This window comes from Pteropus vampyrus, unplaced genomic scaffold, assembly GCF_000151845.1.
Source record: "Pteropus vampyrus isolate Shadow unplaced genomic scaffold, Pvam_2.0 Scaffold219, whole genome shotgun sequence".
In the NCBI taxonomy this organism is placed as follows: Eukaryota; Metazoa; Chordata; class Mammalia; order Chiroptera; family Pteropodidae; genus Pteropus; species Pteropus vampyrus.
In genome coordinates, this window is record NW_011889000.1 from 426,563 (window position 1) to 444,191 (window position 17,629).

Sequence of the window (17,629 nt, forward strand, 5' to 3'; positions counted from 1 at the left end):
GGTTCCAGCTGTGCTCAGGCAGGACCCTGCAGCCTCCAGGACGCAGGAATCTTGCCTGACATTTCGAATGCAAGAAACAGCAGGCAGAACAACGGCAGTGACCTGTCCTACAGCTTGGGATCAGCGGCTTACTGTGCTCCTATGTAACCGTCCACACAATTTATGATAAATACATCTCTTATGTACGGGACTACCACGCTGAGTGCCTCTGAATGAGTCCGCTCCCCTCTCTGGGCTGGGTTTCTGCACCTCTGTGACTCCCTCCCTTCCGTTCTAAACAGCTTAGGTGGGATCTGCAATTTACACGTCTGAAAATCACTACTGCACTTGCATACAAACCTTGGAAGGAAAACAGTGCTCTCTTCCAGCATGGCTGTTCCATGATTCACGGCAGAAATCTGCCGGCTTCCTGTCAGACAAATCTAGTCTTTTGTGTGTATGTGGCACGGGGACAGGCCTGGCTGCTGAGAAACCAGGGATGGAACGGGCCAGGGAGCTGATCTAGTTCTAGGGCAACAGCTCCCCTCACTTTACAGATCAAGCAGATATCGTGAGCTCTTGCTTTTCATACCACTTCTTGTAGAATATACTCTGACAAACCATGTAAATGTTTAACAGACGCACGGCTGGCAAGATGGTGGGATGAGGATCGTTTTCTCCAGGATTGGGGAGCCACACACACGGTCTGGAGCAGAGACAGACTCTCGTTTGACCCTAACCACTGACCCCTGACCTGCGTATCTGTGACAGCACAAGGTTAACACTGGTGAGGAAGACCAGCCTGAGGGAGTAGGGGGGTGGGGAGGAGAAAAAGGCAAAGGTGTACTCACGGAGCACCTACTGTGTGCCGGACACTGATCTGGACACTTAGAAGATACTGTCAATGAAAAGGAAGCCCCAAAGATGCTTGCCCTTGTGAGAGATTACATTCTAGAGGGAGAAATAAGCAATGCGATAGACACGAAAATAAGTCGATGGTAAAGTATGTGAGAGGTGATAAACACTATGATGAACAGGCGGGCAGGGCCGGAGCCTGGGAGTCCCGAGGGAGACGCTATAGCTTAAACAGGAGGTCAGGTGGAGCGGCGCTGAGAAGGTGGCAGGTGAGCAAAGACCTGAAGGAGCTGTTCTTGGAGTATGGAGGGAAAAGCATTCCAGGCAGAGGGAACAGCCAGCACACGGGCCCTGGTGCTGGGAGGGTGAGGGCAGAGAAGAGGCATAATCTGACTCTGTAAAGACTACCATGGCTGCTGTGTTGAAGCCAGAATGCAGGGAGCAAAGGCAGAGCAGGCAGACAGAAGACTCCTGGGGCCCACGGGCGGGCAAGGATGGTGATGGTGATGGCTGGAGCCAGGTGGAAGTGGGCAGGACGAGAGAAGCGCTCAGATGGGACCTGCCTGCAGGAATGGGCGTGGGGTAAGAGAAAGGGACACGACTGGGCCACAGAGAAACGAGACGAGGGACAGTCTGGGAGTCTGGACCAGCTGCCAAGGACACGGCTTTTCTGCAAAGTGCCATCACAGGCAAGTGAGGGAGAGGTTCAGAGCAGGGTCCTGCAGGACCCCAGGCTGGGCTCCAAGAAGTGGGGTCTCCAGTAACGAGGCATCGGACAGATGCCTCCCCAGGGACGGGTATTCAGCTGGAGACGCGGCTGAACCGCGCTCGGCCGGAGAGGAAATCCAGACAGCTGATTCGAGGTACAAAACAGGAAATAAGAGAGTGAGGATTTAGGGCCAAGAGGAGAGATTTTAAAAGCAATTTAAGGTATACACAGGGCTTTCTGATATGCACTGTGCTTTTCTTCCAGCCACCCAGGGCTGGAAGAAAGAGAACATCCTTTTGTCCGATGGCTGCAGGGGGGTAAGACGTAAAGAAAAATCTCATCATCGTACAAGTCTGACGGCTCCTTGCTTAGATCAGAGGAAGGGAAGCAAATGCTTGGCATCTCGGGATCTTCCCGCATCAATGAGTGGAGTGGGGTGAGGGGGAGTGCGGGGGCAGAATGGATGCGCTGCTTGGGGTCTGTCCTGCCCCCGGCACCTGACTCCACTGCGCTGCATTTGCCAAAAACGAAAAATAACCCAAAACTGTGAAATGTTATAAATAACAGCACACTGTCAACAGGAGCTGAGAAGAGCACAGGCAAGTTCCTGAAATGTGTGTGGAAGAACCAGGGAAAGAGCAGCCCCCCCCCGACGCCCCCAGGCCACCACACAGAAAGAAGCCAACTTTGTTCTTTATTTATAAAAAAAAATCCAAATGCTTCACACATCTATTTTTAAAATTTAAAACAGACAACACCATTCCATAAATACGTCCCTCCGCCTTTGGCACTCGGGTCTGGCGTCATCTTGCTGGTGGATATGCCAACCTCCTCTGCTCCGGGAGCCCCCCAGGACACCAGCGTGTGTGCCCAGCTCGCACGCCCCTGGCCAGACATCACCTGGCTGTGTGCCCAGCAGCCCCTCCCCGTCGGCACAGCCTGCCTGGGGGCCGTGTGAGCTTGCTGCATGGGCGAGGTTTCGTCCTTATCTTTCCGAACGCTCAGCTTCTCATCTCTCCAACTGCTGGGGCCACAACCCCTCTGATCGCTGTGTATTGATTCTATATCATGCTGGGTACCAAGGGACACAATTAACCTGTCATAGCTTAAAATCGGCTTCCCCATAACATTCTAAAACAGGACTATGGTGAAGGTTGCACACCTCTGTACATTTAGGGAAAAAAAAAAAAACACACTAAATCATACACTTAACACGGGTTAAGTTCTATGGCATGTAAATTATACCTCAATAAAGCTTTTTTTTTTTTTTTTTTTTAATCGGCATCCACATCTCTTCAGATGTTTCTGTTCAGCGCAGACCCCAGGTGGGGACCCGTGTTCTCTGCACGTGGACAATCTCTACATCCCACATGGTTCACAAAGAGGCTGGAACGGAGACTCTGCTAAAGTATGTGGAGATGCCTCGTGGATAAGGACTCCCCAGAGGGCAACAGGAAGTGGGGACGCTGACAGGGATGGGGAAGAGGGGGCGTTGGCAGGAAGGTGGCCAAGCTATGCTGTATGACGAGGTGACAGGGCGGCAGGGTGGGGGAGGAGGACATGTTCGATATTAGGTAGAACCATGCCCACTGCCATATCTATAGGTCACAGTGGTGAATATTAGCAATCGTTTAGGGCTCAACCTAACGCATGTCCGTGTGTGGTACAAACGGGAACTAGGGGTGGAGGGCCGGCCACGGCAGGTTTCCAGCCAGCTCCTCTGCCTGAGTGAACAAGGCATGCCACTTACACTCTGTGAGCCCCACGTTCTCCTCTGTCATTGGGGATGGCACTGCCACACCCCAGGAGCACATTTCATCTCCACTTTTTAACACGTGAACAGTGTCCGCCACATGGCGGGCTCACCAAGGGCTCAAGCAGCGAGTGTCCCTCTTCCTGCCACTCTGCCTTCCTCTAGTAACCTTATACGACTATCTACAGATTGGATGGAAGGGCAGAACGAAGCCCGAACCACCAACCCCTCTAGGCACCTCTCCCCTCTCCCCTCCACGTCAGCCCCGCTCCAGTAAGTCAGGCGAGGCAACCCAGTTCTGCTCAGCACAGCAGAGCCCCAGCCTTCCTGAAGTTACTACAGAAATTGCTAGAGTTCCAGCTGTCCCTGGGGCCTGAGGCTGTGGCTCAGAGGGGCTGATTCTGGTATATTCTACCTGGGGAAACCATGAAATAAAGGAGAGCAGGAAGGTGGGAGGAGGCAAACCGAAGGCCAGTGTGCGGAGTGGGGTAGGGTGTGCAGTGCCCGCAGCCCGCCGTGGGACCGGGTGGGCTCTGCAAGGTGACAGTGCACAGGCCAGTGTGCTGAGGACTAACCAAAGGCCAAGGAAACCTCTTCCTTTCGGCTCATGCAGAGAAAAGGCGGGCACGGCAGCCAGCTGGGACCCAGCAGGAACACCCCCGCCCCCAGCATGGTGACTGATGCTCAGCCACACCTGGCCCAGGGCCCCCAGAAGCCACTGCGGCTGCTCTCAGGGCTATGGCACTACATGAGAACTGCTCTTCTCTGAGTAGTGGCTTTGGCTGGTCACTCAGTGTACTCTCCCTTCTGTTTCAAGGTGACTTTAGTTACTGTCAGATGGACAAGAGCAAGGATGGCCAGAGTCCAGTGAGGGCAGGACAGGAGATGCCAACAGAGAGAAGCTTCAGTTCCTCCTGTAAAAGCCTGTACGGTGGCGATCCTTCCTGCACGCCTTGACTTCTCGCCTGTTCCAGGAGGCCCCAGACCTGCATTTCCAGAACACTATCAAGTCTCCACCAGAACAAGGGAAGTCCTAGCCAGTGACAAGTCTGTCCCTGGGGCCTGTGATCTTATGTCCAAGAGCCAAGGGTGCAGGCAGACGCACACGAATGTGGAAGGGAGGAAACCCATCGCCCTGACTCACCCAGTGAGTTAACTGACAAATACGAAGTAAGGTCTGACTTTCTGGAAGATGTCCGGGAGCGCGTTTCACTCGGTCTTTCAAAGTCACACTGAGTGGCTGACACTAGAACCCTGGCTGCTCGGGCCTCAGGGTCCAGTGGGAGATGTGAAAAACATTTGTGACCGGGCACCCTGGTGAGACCTACCGTGTGGTGAATACGACCTTACGGGATCCGAGGGGAAAAGAGATGTTAATTCTCTCAGAAGACTCTTACTTTCTTATCAACAAGTGCCCATCCCATGAGAGTGTCGCTGACTCCTGTTTACTACAGAGGAGAGACCCCGGGGAGATCCCCATACGACGCAGGCCCCTAAGCCCAAGGAAGCAGCGGCCTTGCACCTGCACCTGAGGGGTCGCGAGGATTCACTCTTAAGGAAGAAATGTGCTCTTGGCTTAATGCCCCGGGTAACAAACCCACCCTTTAAAATCTCATCCAAATGATCACGTGTTTCCACTGCTGGCTCCAACCTGGCAGCCAGAGCTCTGTGCCCAACAGCTGCCCAGAGCCCATGGCCTCGGCCAAGCACTACGGGGAGCGGCTTTCACTCACCAGACAGCGGGTCTTTGCCAATCATCAGAACATTGGGCAAATTCATTACGATCAGCTGCTGGAGAACTTCCTACAGAAACAAAAAGGACAAGATACCATTAAGAACAGGAAACAAAAATAAAGAGTGATTAAAAAAAACTACAGTTTATCAAGTCACTGGATGACTGTGCAGCCATGACATGGTAACTGTGAAGATACTATATGAGAGGAAGGAACATTTGTGATATAAATAAATGTGAAAAGTCAAAACTAAATGTCTAACCACTATGCTATACTTCCCAAACTAATACAAAATAATACTGTCGACTATAACTGAAAAATAAAAATTTTTAAAAAGTCAAAGCTAATTGTACTACTGCCTTGAAAACCAAATAAAAATTATGTCTGCATGTGAAAAAGACCTCGGAAAAAAGAAGGTCTATTCCACACCGGGACAGCAGGATTAGGTATCAGTTTCTTTTTAAAAGAGTCTTTATTTTGATGGCACGGTGTGCTTGTGCAGCTAAAAAACACAGAATGAAGATTAAAGAGATGCCACTGGGTGTCTGCCACCTGGTGACTCAGACGCTAGCGTTCAGCAGGTCCCCGGGACCAGCTGCAAATGAGGGGACTCTTCTCATTTACAGCACTGACGTCCCTGGGACAGGGACAAATCACAGCTAATGAGCACCCAGCAGAGAGGAAGCGCAGGAAATGAGCTGCCTCCCGGCCCTCACGCCCAGGGTCTCTGCAAGAAGGCGCAGGCACCCGCCACCAGCCATGCCCCCGTCCGGGTGTCTTTAACACGCTGTGCTCGGGCATGCCGGCTCACGACCGCCCACCCGCCGCTCCGTTTCCCAGAGCACTTCCAGGGCAGGTCACCTCTCCCATCCGGATGGGCTTGTTTTTCACAAATCAGAAGACGAAAACCTAATTTTACATAAGGTAAGTAAGGGGACAGGTTTCATAAGTCTTCTTGGTCTTATAGAAGTGGTTGCTGCAAAAAGTCTTCACCAACAATGCTCCTCTTACACCTTTTAAAAAATGCTTCCACTGAGACACAACAGTTTTCAGGAGTCACTCTACTGTGTCATGTGAGGAATCTCTGTGCTCAGTATCCAACGAACACCGATGAAGGAAATGCGGACGATTACACAATCGGCTAATCCCACAGGGCCCAGCAGAACACTCCAGAACTACCTCCGCATCATCAGATTAGAATGGTGGCCTGGGCAAGCATGCCAGGAGAGGACATCGCCACCAAAGACTATATGAAATGACTTTACCCTCCATCATTACCCTTCTACAGCTCCAGTCCACACCAGAAACTGGGGGCAGGGGATGCTAAACCGTGAGGTGTACCCCACTCCCAACACGTCAGGCTCCTCTCCAGACTCCGTGTTGGAGAAGTCTTTATTATCTGGGGTCACATGTCACCACATCAAAGATGGCTAATGTTTTCACAAACATGTCTCAGTTGGTAAATACCTGTGTCAGATAGGTCTGAGTTGTGTAACAGTCTCAGCCCTCCTTCAGCCCTGGGAAAATTCAACATGAAAAAACTGTCTCTCAACTAAATGGCTCACCAAAGGGTTCCAGTCCCGCCCTGGGACAAAACGTAGCACAGGCGAAAGCCACTTTCCAGCTGCTCGTCCAGCAGAGGGAAGGACTCCCACCAGATGGGCCCTGAGGTGTGGAGCCCCTACTCAGCCTCAATACTCAAGAGTTCTGCCCAATTTCTAGAAGATTCACTTATTATCACCAGCCAACCACCTAGAATCCCTTTTGAGGCCTTGGCTGGTTTCCCTCTGCCACATCCAAGTGAGTGGAGCATACACACATTTATAAAAGAAACACAGCACATGAAATCGCCTTAAAGGTCTCTGCAATAATGCAAAGCAGTGTGCTTATGCTAATGATTATCTAAGCAAAAGACTGCTGGAAACATTGCTAGAAAATATTGCTAGAAAACGCATGTATTCTTCCAAAACAGGGTGTTTAATTTTGTCTAATCAGTACTTTATAATTTTCCCCAAGAAATATGTCACTTGTGCAATTAAGAAGCGATGTCTCACAAAAGACTTTATTTTTCTATTTGCTCCTTTCAAAACACCACGGGTCTCCTAAGATCTAATCCTATGGCCAAAAACACTCCATAGCCATCATTAACTGTTCTTCCTAAAGAACCACACCAATCACATTTCCAGCAAAAGTGGGCTCAGAGGTGTGTGTCAAGGGTGGAGCTGTCCAGTGGAAATATAATGCTAGATATACATTTCAAATACCCAGTAGCTACCTTAAAAAAGTAAAAATAAACAGGTGAAAATATTCTAATATACTTTAAGCCAATATACCCAAAACATTATCACCATGTAACCGACATAAAATCATGAATATTTCACATTCTTCTAAATGCATCTTTGAAATCCAGTATACAGTTTAAACTCACAGCACATCTCAATTCAGATGCTAAATTTTCATTGGAAACATTTGGTCTGAAAATGTAGTTTTGCATACTCAAGTTGTTCCAAACACGCCTAAAAGTTTTCCAATAACTGAATCGAGCATCGGTTTTTAAATTTAAATTAAAAAGTCCTCAGTCACACCAACCATATCCGGGGATCCCAACTGCTACATGCGGCTAGAGGTTCCCCAACACCGGTGACTTAGGGGACGTGATAGCCACGGATCCCTGAGGCAAATGAACTTGTCCCCTCAGGTGGCAGGGCCTCCATCTAGTGGGGACGTGAGGAGGCTGCTGACGAGTGGACCCTCCCACCTGGCACTCAGAACAGAAAGCCACTGTGGAGGCTGCAGCTGACACTGGCCTGCGAGGCGGGCACCTGGTCACACCCCAGCTGGCTGCACCCAGTGGGACACCCAGAGAGGCCACAGAGTGCAAGCCCAGTGATGTGCTCAAGCAGCCTCCCCAATTTGGGACCTGGTGCCATCCAAGACTTCACAAAGGCCACGGTCACACCCCCAGGCAGGAATGAGGGTGCACACAAGCCTTGATGTAGTCTGTCTTGTCACCCGACCCTCATAGCCTGACGTGGGCAGGAGAGAAGAGTCAGGCTTGAAGTGAGGCCCTCCTGGTGACACGCTCTACCCCACCCTCCACTGAGCATGCAGGGGCAAGGAGAGGGGTGTTAAACCCCATGATCTAGGGTGGGTCCTGTGATCCCTCAAGCTGGCTCTCAGATCCTCGGCCACGACGCTGGGAAAACCCCAGGTCCGCCTATTCATAATGAGACTGCACTAGCTGCATCCTGGAAGGCTGTCACTGGCCACGGCTTTAAACAATCCAAAGAACAAGTCACACAGGTGGGTCTGAAGAGGTGGGTGTGTCTGACTTTCACGGGCCGGGGTGGGGGGGGGGGAAGGGCAGGGGGCTGGAAGGCACTCTGTAATAATGCACACTGCCCAGGCTGCAAATCTAAATCTGGGATCTTATCAATTCTAATGTCCTTCGGGGATCCCATGATAAAAACGAGGCTCAACACATGCAGGTCAGGGATGGGACAGGCCAAGACACTCCCTAGGAAGCGTCTGTCACCCCAGCTGGTGGGCCCCAGAGGCTGCATCTGTGTCTGCACGCGTGTCAACAAGCCCAGCCAGTCGCCTGCCACTGATCCCCAGCTTCCCGATCCAGGCCCTCTGGGGAGTGTGGTGGCCAGTCTCAAGGCCTGAGGCACTGGCTCTCAGAGGAGGCGAGAAGCTCTAAGAACAGAACCAGGAAGGTGAGGGGAAGGAAAACCCACCTTCCTACTAGAAGAACCCCCTCCTGAGAAGTGTGAACCTACTCAGCAGGAAGCGCAGAGCACGCGGAAGGGAACAGGGACGCGGTTCCAGGCTTCACGGGTCATCGAGCTCTGCTACTGACAGGAAGGGCAATAGACGAGGAAGATGAGCAGAATCCACAGCTCCTCCTTACATGCAAAACTCACACTCGATTACAACTATGCGAGTTGGCAACAGGGGGAGACTCAGCTCAGGTCTTTAAAACAACCCCCTCGACTCACCCCTGAGAACTGTGTGTGTAGCCCAAACTCTAAGCAAACTGCCGACTTCACAGTAAAACTGTCAAGGGCAGAATAGTAAATAGACACCCTAAAGCACTCGAACCAAAACCTCAAAATAGAAAGTATGACAGGGCTGTGTGACAAGGGAGCAGCACATGATACCGGGGAGGGGTCAGGTAACGGAAGACATGCCCACTCATCCTGCTCAGGAAGACAAAAAACACTTAAAGGAACAAAAATGGACACCTAAGTGTACAAAAAAAAAAAACCCTCAAAGGAAATAAACCAAATGATAGGACTCTATTGGAAAGATCAGGACAAAAGCCAAGTTTTCCCAACATTTTCTAAAGATTCTGTAATGTGGTTGTAGTTATCTTAAATTATTGTAACCTCTGTGGTACAGCTTCCCACACAAAGAACATATAATCAGCACCTATTCATCAGATATTGAGCTGTGAACATGATGGGTCCACTAAAAATTTTTTTAAAATCCTTTCCTCTGAAACAACTTACAACATATTCAAGATGACAATGATGTGGCTTACTGTTTAAAAAAAGAAAAGCACTTCCCCCCAAATCAAAATGCACTCCAGCATCTCCCATCAGGAAATATAAAGCCTGGGCCTGCGGGGAGAGGAGCTGTAGCCAGAGAACCAGGCGGCCTGACCAGGGCTGGGGCCGGGGCTGGCTGGGGGAAGGGGTGGCCTCCCAGGGCACCAGCCCCTTGAAGACGGCAAAGTGCCACCTGCCACCTCAGGCAATGTAGGGGCCTCGTTGCAAGGGCTTAAAATTCTGCCAGGGCCCAGGCTGACCTCTGTACCTGGGCAAACGGAAAGGTCGTCTTCTCCACGGGTGCAAGAAATCCCAGGCCCTGGAAAAGTAGCAGGGTGTAGACACTTGTGCGTGTGCGTGTGTTTGTGTTTGCATGGCAAGGTTATCTTGTTTTTATTCCAAACACTGGGATTGTTGGATTAAGAACAATGATTTCGAGAAGAAATGGAAAGAAATCTTTTTTTCGCCCCACGAATGAAACTGAATTTTATGCCTGGACATTTTGCCAGGAAGGAAAAATGCGACTAAAGGCCAAGGAATGACCCTTCATGGGGGTCTGAACAGGAGCTGTTAATGCAGAGTAAATGACAGAGAAATCCCAGAAAAGTTAAGACAAACACCCAGCGGAGGCATCCAGGAGGAAGATGATGCTCACGGCTGCCAAGCAGATCACGATGATCCAGACAACAAAATGTGCCTTCCATCCAGCCAAAGAAACACAAAGGACCTATCCGTGTTCTCAAAATCGATACTGAAAATCATCAACATTGTGATGCCAGCTTGGAGTGTGCACCCAGCACTCAACACAGGATACCTTCTGGTCGGGTTCAGATATTCAAAAGACACACGTTGAGCCCAGTGCCATGAGCTGAGAACTCTCAGCCTGGCTGGGAAGGCGGGCAGGTAAACAATCCCAGCACAAAAGGACAGGGGTCAGAGCAGCACAGTGGAAGGAGTACTGCCAAACTGCTCAGACAAGTCTGGGAAGGCTTCTCAGAGGAGGCAGCTTCTAAGCTGGGCTGGGGAGAATGCCTAGGAGTCCAAAAGGTGAAGGAGGGAGCCGAGAAATTTATTAGCTGCTAAGTGAGGCCAGCGCGTCGAGCCTTTGGTTATACTGTACCATACACACTGTTTGCCACGGGGGACTCTCCTCCGCACACATCCCCGGCCCTAATTACCACCAGCTAGGACGTTATGCTCGCTCCAAAGCTCAGCGAAAAGGCCACCTCCCTCACACAGCCACCCTCGAGGCCCTTAATGATTTCCTTTCCCCTCGACGACTCGCTCTTACCTGCCCACTTCTGTGGCACTTTCGCATTTTGCCTTGTCAATCAACTCCTCACTCAGAGACAGCAAAAAGCTGCTAACAGTGACAGCTGACAAAATTAGACTGATCAGAAAAGATTCCTGAAAATTTATACTGAATACGTTTTTTTGGTTTCTTTTTCTTTTTTGGAAGAGGCATCTTCTCTCACACACAATAAAACGAGGGAACCAAGCCCTGAAAGCAAACTGCTTTCTGCCACTATCCCGACGGCAGTTACTTCTGTTAAGTTACTTCCTCCGCCTCCTCACAGGGCAAAAGCAGCCACCAGGTATGTGCCTGAAGATTCCACTGCCTGTAGGTGTCAACGAAAGGTAAAAGCATCTCAAAGTGCATTCGCAAAGCTGGTTTGAATACGATGCTTTGCAACTGGGAAAACCCAAATGTGATAGTTTTATGAGCAAAGGAACAAAGCAAGGTTAATTTTGCACTGCTAAGCTGCAGAAGTGACTCAGACAGGAAAGGTCTCACACGCAGGCCAGTGTTCCCAGGCTATTCCAGTGTCCTAAACCCCACGGTGACAAAGCCGCCAGAAACTGCACAGCCCTCGCCAAGGTTCTTGCGGGTGGGATGCCTCTGGGATTCCGACAGGCTGAGACACCCACAGGGGACCCCACAGAGAGACGGACAAAGTCAGGGGTACTTTTCCAGGGCTGCCGCACGCAGCCTGGCTTGGCGAACACACACCCAACTGCAGGGAGAGTCCCGTCTCTCTTCTCCCAACAGTCACGTGAGGTGGTCAGGGCAAGAATTACTAGAATTTTCAATCTGAGGGAACTGTAGCATGATGCTGGTGACGGGGTTTAGGGGCAGAACCCAGAGCAAGGTCAGGGTTGGACGCTCTAGGCTGGTGAGCTGTCCCCTGCACAACGCCGACCTCCCAATGACCCACCCCAGGTACTTTCTACAGTTAATGTGCCTCATACCTTCTATAGGGACCCGTCATAGTTACAGCATGCCGCCCCCTCCAACCAATCATGCCTCCCACGTCACCTTGTCTGAGAGCAACAAGGACTTGACCCCCAAACCAAACACCACAGCCCACTCTCTAGGATGTTCCCACCAGGAACGTGGTTTTCTAGTTTAGCTGCCAAGAGGAGACGTAAGCCTGATGATCTACCCTCGGCTGCCTGTCTAGAGCCCGGCCTAGGGGCCGTGTGCCTGGAATTCCATCTGGACACGGGGCTCCGTTTCCGCCGAGCTCCCGCTTGGACCGGAGCAGAGGCCCTGGCAAACGAGTGGGTAATGAAGTGCTTTTATGTTAAGAGGCTGTCACATAAAGCCGCTGATAGATTCAACCCATCTGTTCCACCTCGTCTCAATTAATCCTGGGGTCCCCAGGGCCTGAAACCAGCTCGGATCCACACAGGCCCAGGAACACCGGCTCCCCTAACTAGGCCACACGTCTCAGGACCCAGTGATGTAAGGCCACCAACTCGGGCTGCCCACGGTTACCACATCATCAGAAAATGCCCTCCCCAGAACACTTCATAACAGCCCGTCCTTATGGCTGTGCTCACAGAAACAAACCGAGCCCATTCTTTGTCTGCAAGAAGAAAAAGTATTTCCTCTGAGCTGACCAAGGAGGAGACCTGTGGGAAGGAGCATCTGGAACCTCAAATGCCACCACGTGAGGGCAAAGCTGCTTGCTGTGACTCAGGCAAGTCACAGTCCCTCTCTGAGCCACATGCTCATCTGTAATGGGACTAGGACCATCTCTAAGATGTGTGGCTCCTTCGGGAGGGGGGACACGGTGCTGGCACAGAGGAGCACAGCATGCCTTTATGGAGTAAATCTCACAGGGCTGCCAACTCTGAAAACAGGCCAGTGCTCGCATGTCCTGGAGGAACCCAGGGGAAACCCAACAGGGACGTGACTGGATGACACTTCAAGTGTCCCCACGAGCACTTGCCACCCTCCCTTTAGGGCTTATACGACGCCTGGGGTTGCTCTGTGGGTGCGGTCTTCTTATCTGATGCTAGGAAGAGCCTGTTCTAAGTGTCTGGACCAAGGAAGGGGGCACGGGGCGGGGGAGGGGGGAGAGGCTGCCCCGGAAGCTTGGGCAGAGCACGGCTTTTGTGTCCTCTGAGAAGAACTTCTGCCCATAAAAGGTGTTTCAGGGACCATCTTACATGCTGAATTCAGGCCTGGTCACCAGCAGCCAAAGTTGGGAGCTAGGAATGGTGTCAGCAACCACAGGTGCAGGGTCGGGAGGGGACAAGGGCCCAAGACGGACCTACAGACGGATGCACACCCGTGCATACAGATCCCAGCCGACAGCAGAGGGTGGTAAGAATCAGCATTTTCCCACCAGAAGAGCAGGGAAACTGCAGCCCAAAGAAAGTCGTGGCGCACAGTATCACATTCAGCTCTAGACACCCAGGTCTCCTGGGACTTCGCCCCAGGCTCTTCCCACCACACCAAGGAGCCTACTTCCACTCAACAGAGTCCTCTGAGGGCCTACTGTGTGCCAGGACCACCCTCCCGTGGGGGACCTGGGGGAGGGGGAGGGAGGACTGAGAGGATTAGACCAGAGAAGGGAGGGAGGGCTGGGCCTGTCCTCACACCTCAGTGCCTGGGGTGCCTTAGGGCTACCCTGTCCCCTGTCCCCTCCTCCCCGCTCAAATAGCAGCATCTGTGCTTGGGTTTGATGTAAGGAATTCATTTTATGATGGTGAGGAATCTAACAACTGTGAATCAGCCGTTGTAAAGCCCGCCCATTGTTTGAGCTTCTTGGAAAGTCAACATTTTTGTAGATGGGTAAGCGAGGGAGGGTGCAAGGCCCAAAAGCCAGCACCGCCCACCAGCCAGAGTGCAGCATGCAAGGGTCACAGCAAGCCAGAGGCACTCGTCACACAGGCTGGAAGAGCTACCACCAGGTTTATGGGACCCTGGTCAGGTGGGGGGCTCTGGGCTGATTCCCCAGGCACCTGCTGCCCTGGGCATGGCCACGGAGTTCAGTGGGAGCGGCATGGCCTTCCTGTCTCAGCAGCGGCCGAGAATAACACGGCATCTACACACCCACTGTGCTCCCCTCTGTTCCACCCTAGCCCTCATCCCACGCCTGCAGGCGCCCATCTCAGGCAGGGATGGGGCAGGCGCCACGCCCTGGCAGGCCACACCTGCTGCCTGACAGAGCTGCACCAGCTCCTCACTCCCAGGGCACACATCAGGAGTGGCAGAACGGCTGGGAGCCTCCAGGTGCAGGTGGCAGCCTGCCGGGGCCTGTGAGGGCAAGGAAAGGCAGGCAGAGAAGCCAGGCACCACATCACCCCACAGTGTGAATGTCACAGGATAAATTGCACCAATGCGCCTGAGTCAGCCAGGCCTCCAAATCCATCTCCCCAGGGCAGGGCGCTGGCGGGCAGCCATTCACTCTCATTCACATCACCATATTTCCTGGGCACCTACTGGGTGGCAGGTGGTGTGCTGGTTAGAGGGGGCAGTGTAAGTAGACAAGACCTCTGTCTTCAAATCTACAAACTCAACATAAAGGACAGGGACCAGCGAGGGTGCCCAGGGCGTGTCCTCGTGAAGCCCACAGCCTGGCGACAGACAGACCCACTGGCAAGTCTGGTGCCCTAACAAAGGGGATGTGAGGCATCTGAGCCGAGTGACAGTGAGAACACACGGGAGGGACTAATCCAGAAAGGCTTCCAGGAGGAGGTGGTGCTGCGCTGAAAGGGGAACGCAGAGGAGCAGGTGCGCTCCAGGTGCGTGTGTACATAGTGGGGTCATGATGGTGGCAGGGAGAAGCCGCGGCAACGGAAGCAGCAGCAGGCACTCCCCCACCTCATGACTCCCAACACAGGCACTGGCGTCACACGCCGCAGTCCCAGGATAAAGGAGAACCAGAACCCCTGCTCAGCGAGCCGGGGGCTGGCGCTCTGTGCTTATCTCCACAGTGGCAGCAGGGGCTCTGGAGTCCCCTAGCCTGGCCCACGGCCTGTTTGTCACTGCTGGGCCTCAGCTTCAACCCCTGTGTTCGGTCTCTGGGTGGCTGGCATCACACCTAACCTGCAGGAGACCAAGCACAGTGCCTGGCATGGGGCCCCCAGTGGGTGCTGTTCCAGACACACTTGGGGAGGATTCACACGCCTGACTCCTGCTTCAAGGGTCCCAGCTTAGAACAGCTCTGCGCGCACAAATGCAGGAGGCCTGCGGTGACGGGAACGTGAGACCCGTAAAGGCCACAGGTACTTGGGTGTGGGGGTTCACCCCGGACTCCTCTGGAATGGAGAAACCCTCCCCGCCCCGGGCTCACCCCACAGCCCTCCCCTTCTTTATCGCTCAGGGCTCAGGACCAGGCAGGAAGCCCTGGCCATCCTCTCCTCACTCTGTCTTTTCCCTTTTGGCCTCAAGAGAAAAAGCCTGCACTGCGTGAGAAGGGCTGGCAGGGTGCTGGGCTGATTCTAAGGGCAAGTCTAGGCCCCGGGGGAGTGTGCACGGCTGATGAGTGATGCCTGCCTGGGGCGGAGCCACAGAATCTGGGCCTCAGAGAATGGGGAAGGCTTAGGAAAAGTGGGTCAAGTTCTGTGTGAACTTGGAGGGAACTGCGAATTCTCCACAGCAGATTAGTGAGTGAGAGTAGACGGCATGACCGCCTCCTCCCCGCAGCCCGCCCCTGCAAAAAGCTGCAGATGAAACACGGTATTGGCAAACAAATCTTGTGAGCCGGTCACTTCTTTTCTCCATGGGAGTTTGCAACAAATGATCTGACTCCCTCTAAGGAGAAAGAAAGTCTGGAGGGTCCTTCTAGCACCAGGAGTTTATTCTATAGCAGGAAACGGGGAGGGCAACTCGAGACAGTTAAAAACTGAGGAGAAGGAAGGTTAAGAAACGACAAACAAGTTTGTAATGACTAACATCTCAGCAGGAAGTGAAAATCTCAACAGATGGTATGACTTCAAGACAGTTGCCCACGCAGGGGGGCTGGGCAGGGGCTGGTGGTGACCCCCAACCCCAACACCTGATGTAATCCTCTGCACCCTCCAACACTCCTCCCCAATGCCTTCCCCTACCCAAGCCCCTTGGTTGGAAATGATCACTTCCTCCTCTGTACCCCCCAAGCCCTGTCACAGTGTACCCAGAATTCAAAGCGACTGGGAACCTCAGAGTCTTAAGGGCAGGTGCTGTGGAATGCTCACCTCTGAACCCTCCCTGCCACCCCACCCCCAGGCTTTTGCATGTGTGCCCACAGCAGATGCTCACCAACTGCTGGCTAAACTCAACCAAGTGACCACAGTGGGGAATGGCGAGAACATTCGCCTCAGGACCTCAGACAGGCCACTGAACACACCCTCCCCATTCCAGAGTACAAAGAACACTTTCTCTTGAACTACAACAAATCAGAGTGCCTAATAAGCTGGAAGCTGGCCAGACACTTTATTATCTCATTTAATGTTAACCAGCAAGTGGTACCCCTGGCCCACCAGCAATTTGCCAAAGCAAGATCCATTTGATCAAGAACTGTTTTTGATTGCTGGGGATATTATAGTAAATGAGAGAGATAAAAGGGTATATAAAGATGACATATGTATGTGTCAGGAAATACTTAGTGCTAAGAAAAATAAAGCAGAGTAGGATGATCAAAAGTGATAGAAAACGAAGCTAATATAGACAAGAAGTCAAAGGGGGCCTTCTGATGAAATGAACGGCAGGTGATAAATATGAGTGGAGAGAGGGTGTGAACCATACAGATGGGGAATCAGAGAGTCCCAGCATGCACAATGCTGGTGGTGGCCCAGCCTAACCTCTGAGAACATTTCTAGCGCTCCGAAGTGCTTACAGTGGGCTCCTGTGATCAGACATCCCATTCTGAGGCCTTGGGAGGCACAAGTTCTTCCAAGAGTAACTCACCACGATGCCAGAGGTCATGAGGGTTCAAACCTGGGCACCAGCACAGGTGCTTGACAGTGGCCATCTGGAGTCCCCTATTGAGAAGAATTCTAAAGCCAGGTCTCGGCTCAGAGGCAGAGTGCGCCATGATCGATTAGTGCTGTTTGGCTGGGCCAGGAATTAAGACCCAGTGGCACTTCCTTGTGTGACCCGACGGGATAGGCCCTGTAACATGTCTGTGGCATAAACTGCTGAGGGCGTGTGGGGAGGGGACGGGTGAGTCTCCATCACTAGTCATAAAGCAGTGGACCGAGCCTCCTCTACTAAACCAGCTTCGCTTTTTTCAAGTCTCCTCGCCTAGCTGCAGTCTCCTGAGGGTGGGGACCTGGTTATCTCCCTCCCCACTGCTGCCCAGAGCCTGGCACGGGGAGGGGCTCATGCACCTGTCCAATGAGCCCATGAAGGGCCACAAGTCTCAGGGCTGGTACGTGTATTCACTGCATCAACAACTGAACATGGATCCCAAAGGACCGAGGAAGAAACGAGGCTCCCAATTAGACTGAGGGGGCCCCTACTATGTGAGGCCTGGGATGAGAACAACAAAAAAACCCTTTTTAAAATTAAAAAAAAAAAAAAGGTCTTCGGATTTGGGTAAGGTGTGAGGACCGCCAGAATCAAAGAACATTTGGGAAGAGGGAGAAAAATTAAGGCACACAGACCCGCCCCAGCCCCTGGTGGGGAGACAGGCCAACTGCTGGGCTCCACAGGGCCAGCTGGGAACCTGCGCTTGAGGCAGATAAAGGCTCTCTCACCAAGTGCTCCTGAGCCCAAACTGAGCGGGATGACAGTCGGCACCCACCCCGCCACCTAGGCAAGAGGACCCTT

General features: G+C 52.4%; 1 protein-coding gene across 1 annotated transcript in view; it reads right to left on the minus strand.

The window, feature by feature from the left end:
* CCDC88C (coiled-coil domain containing 88C) overlaps positions 1 to 17,629 on the minus strand; it is a gene marked incomplete at its 5' end in the record, with an annotated part of 121,079 nt that overhangs the window by 70,253 nt on the left and 33,197 nt on the right. Inside the window, one exon of the mRNA XM_023538363.1 lies at positions 5,030 to 5,099. Within this exon, the coding sequence (XP_023394131.1) occupies positions 5,030 to 5,099 (70 nt within the window). The remainder of the gene's footprint in view (positions 1 to 5,029; positions 5,100 to 17,629) is intronic.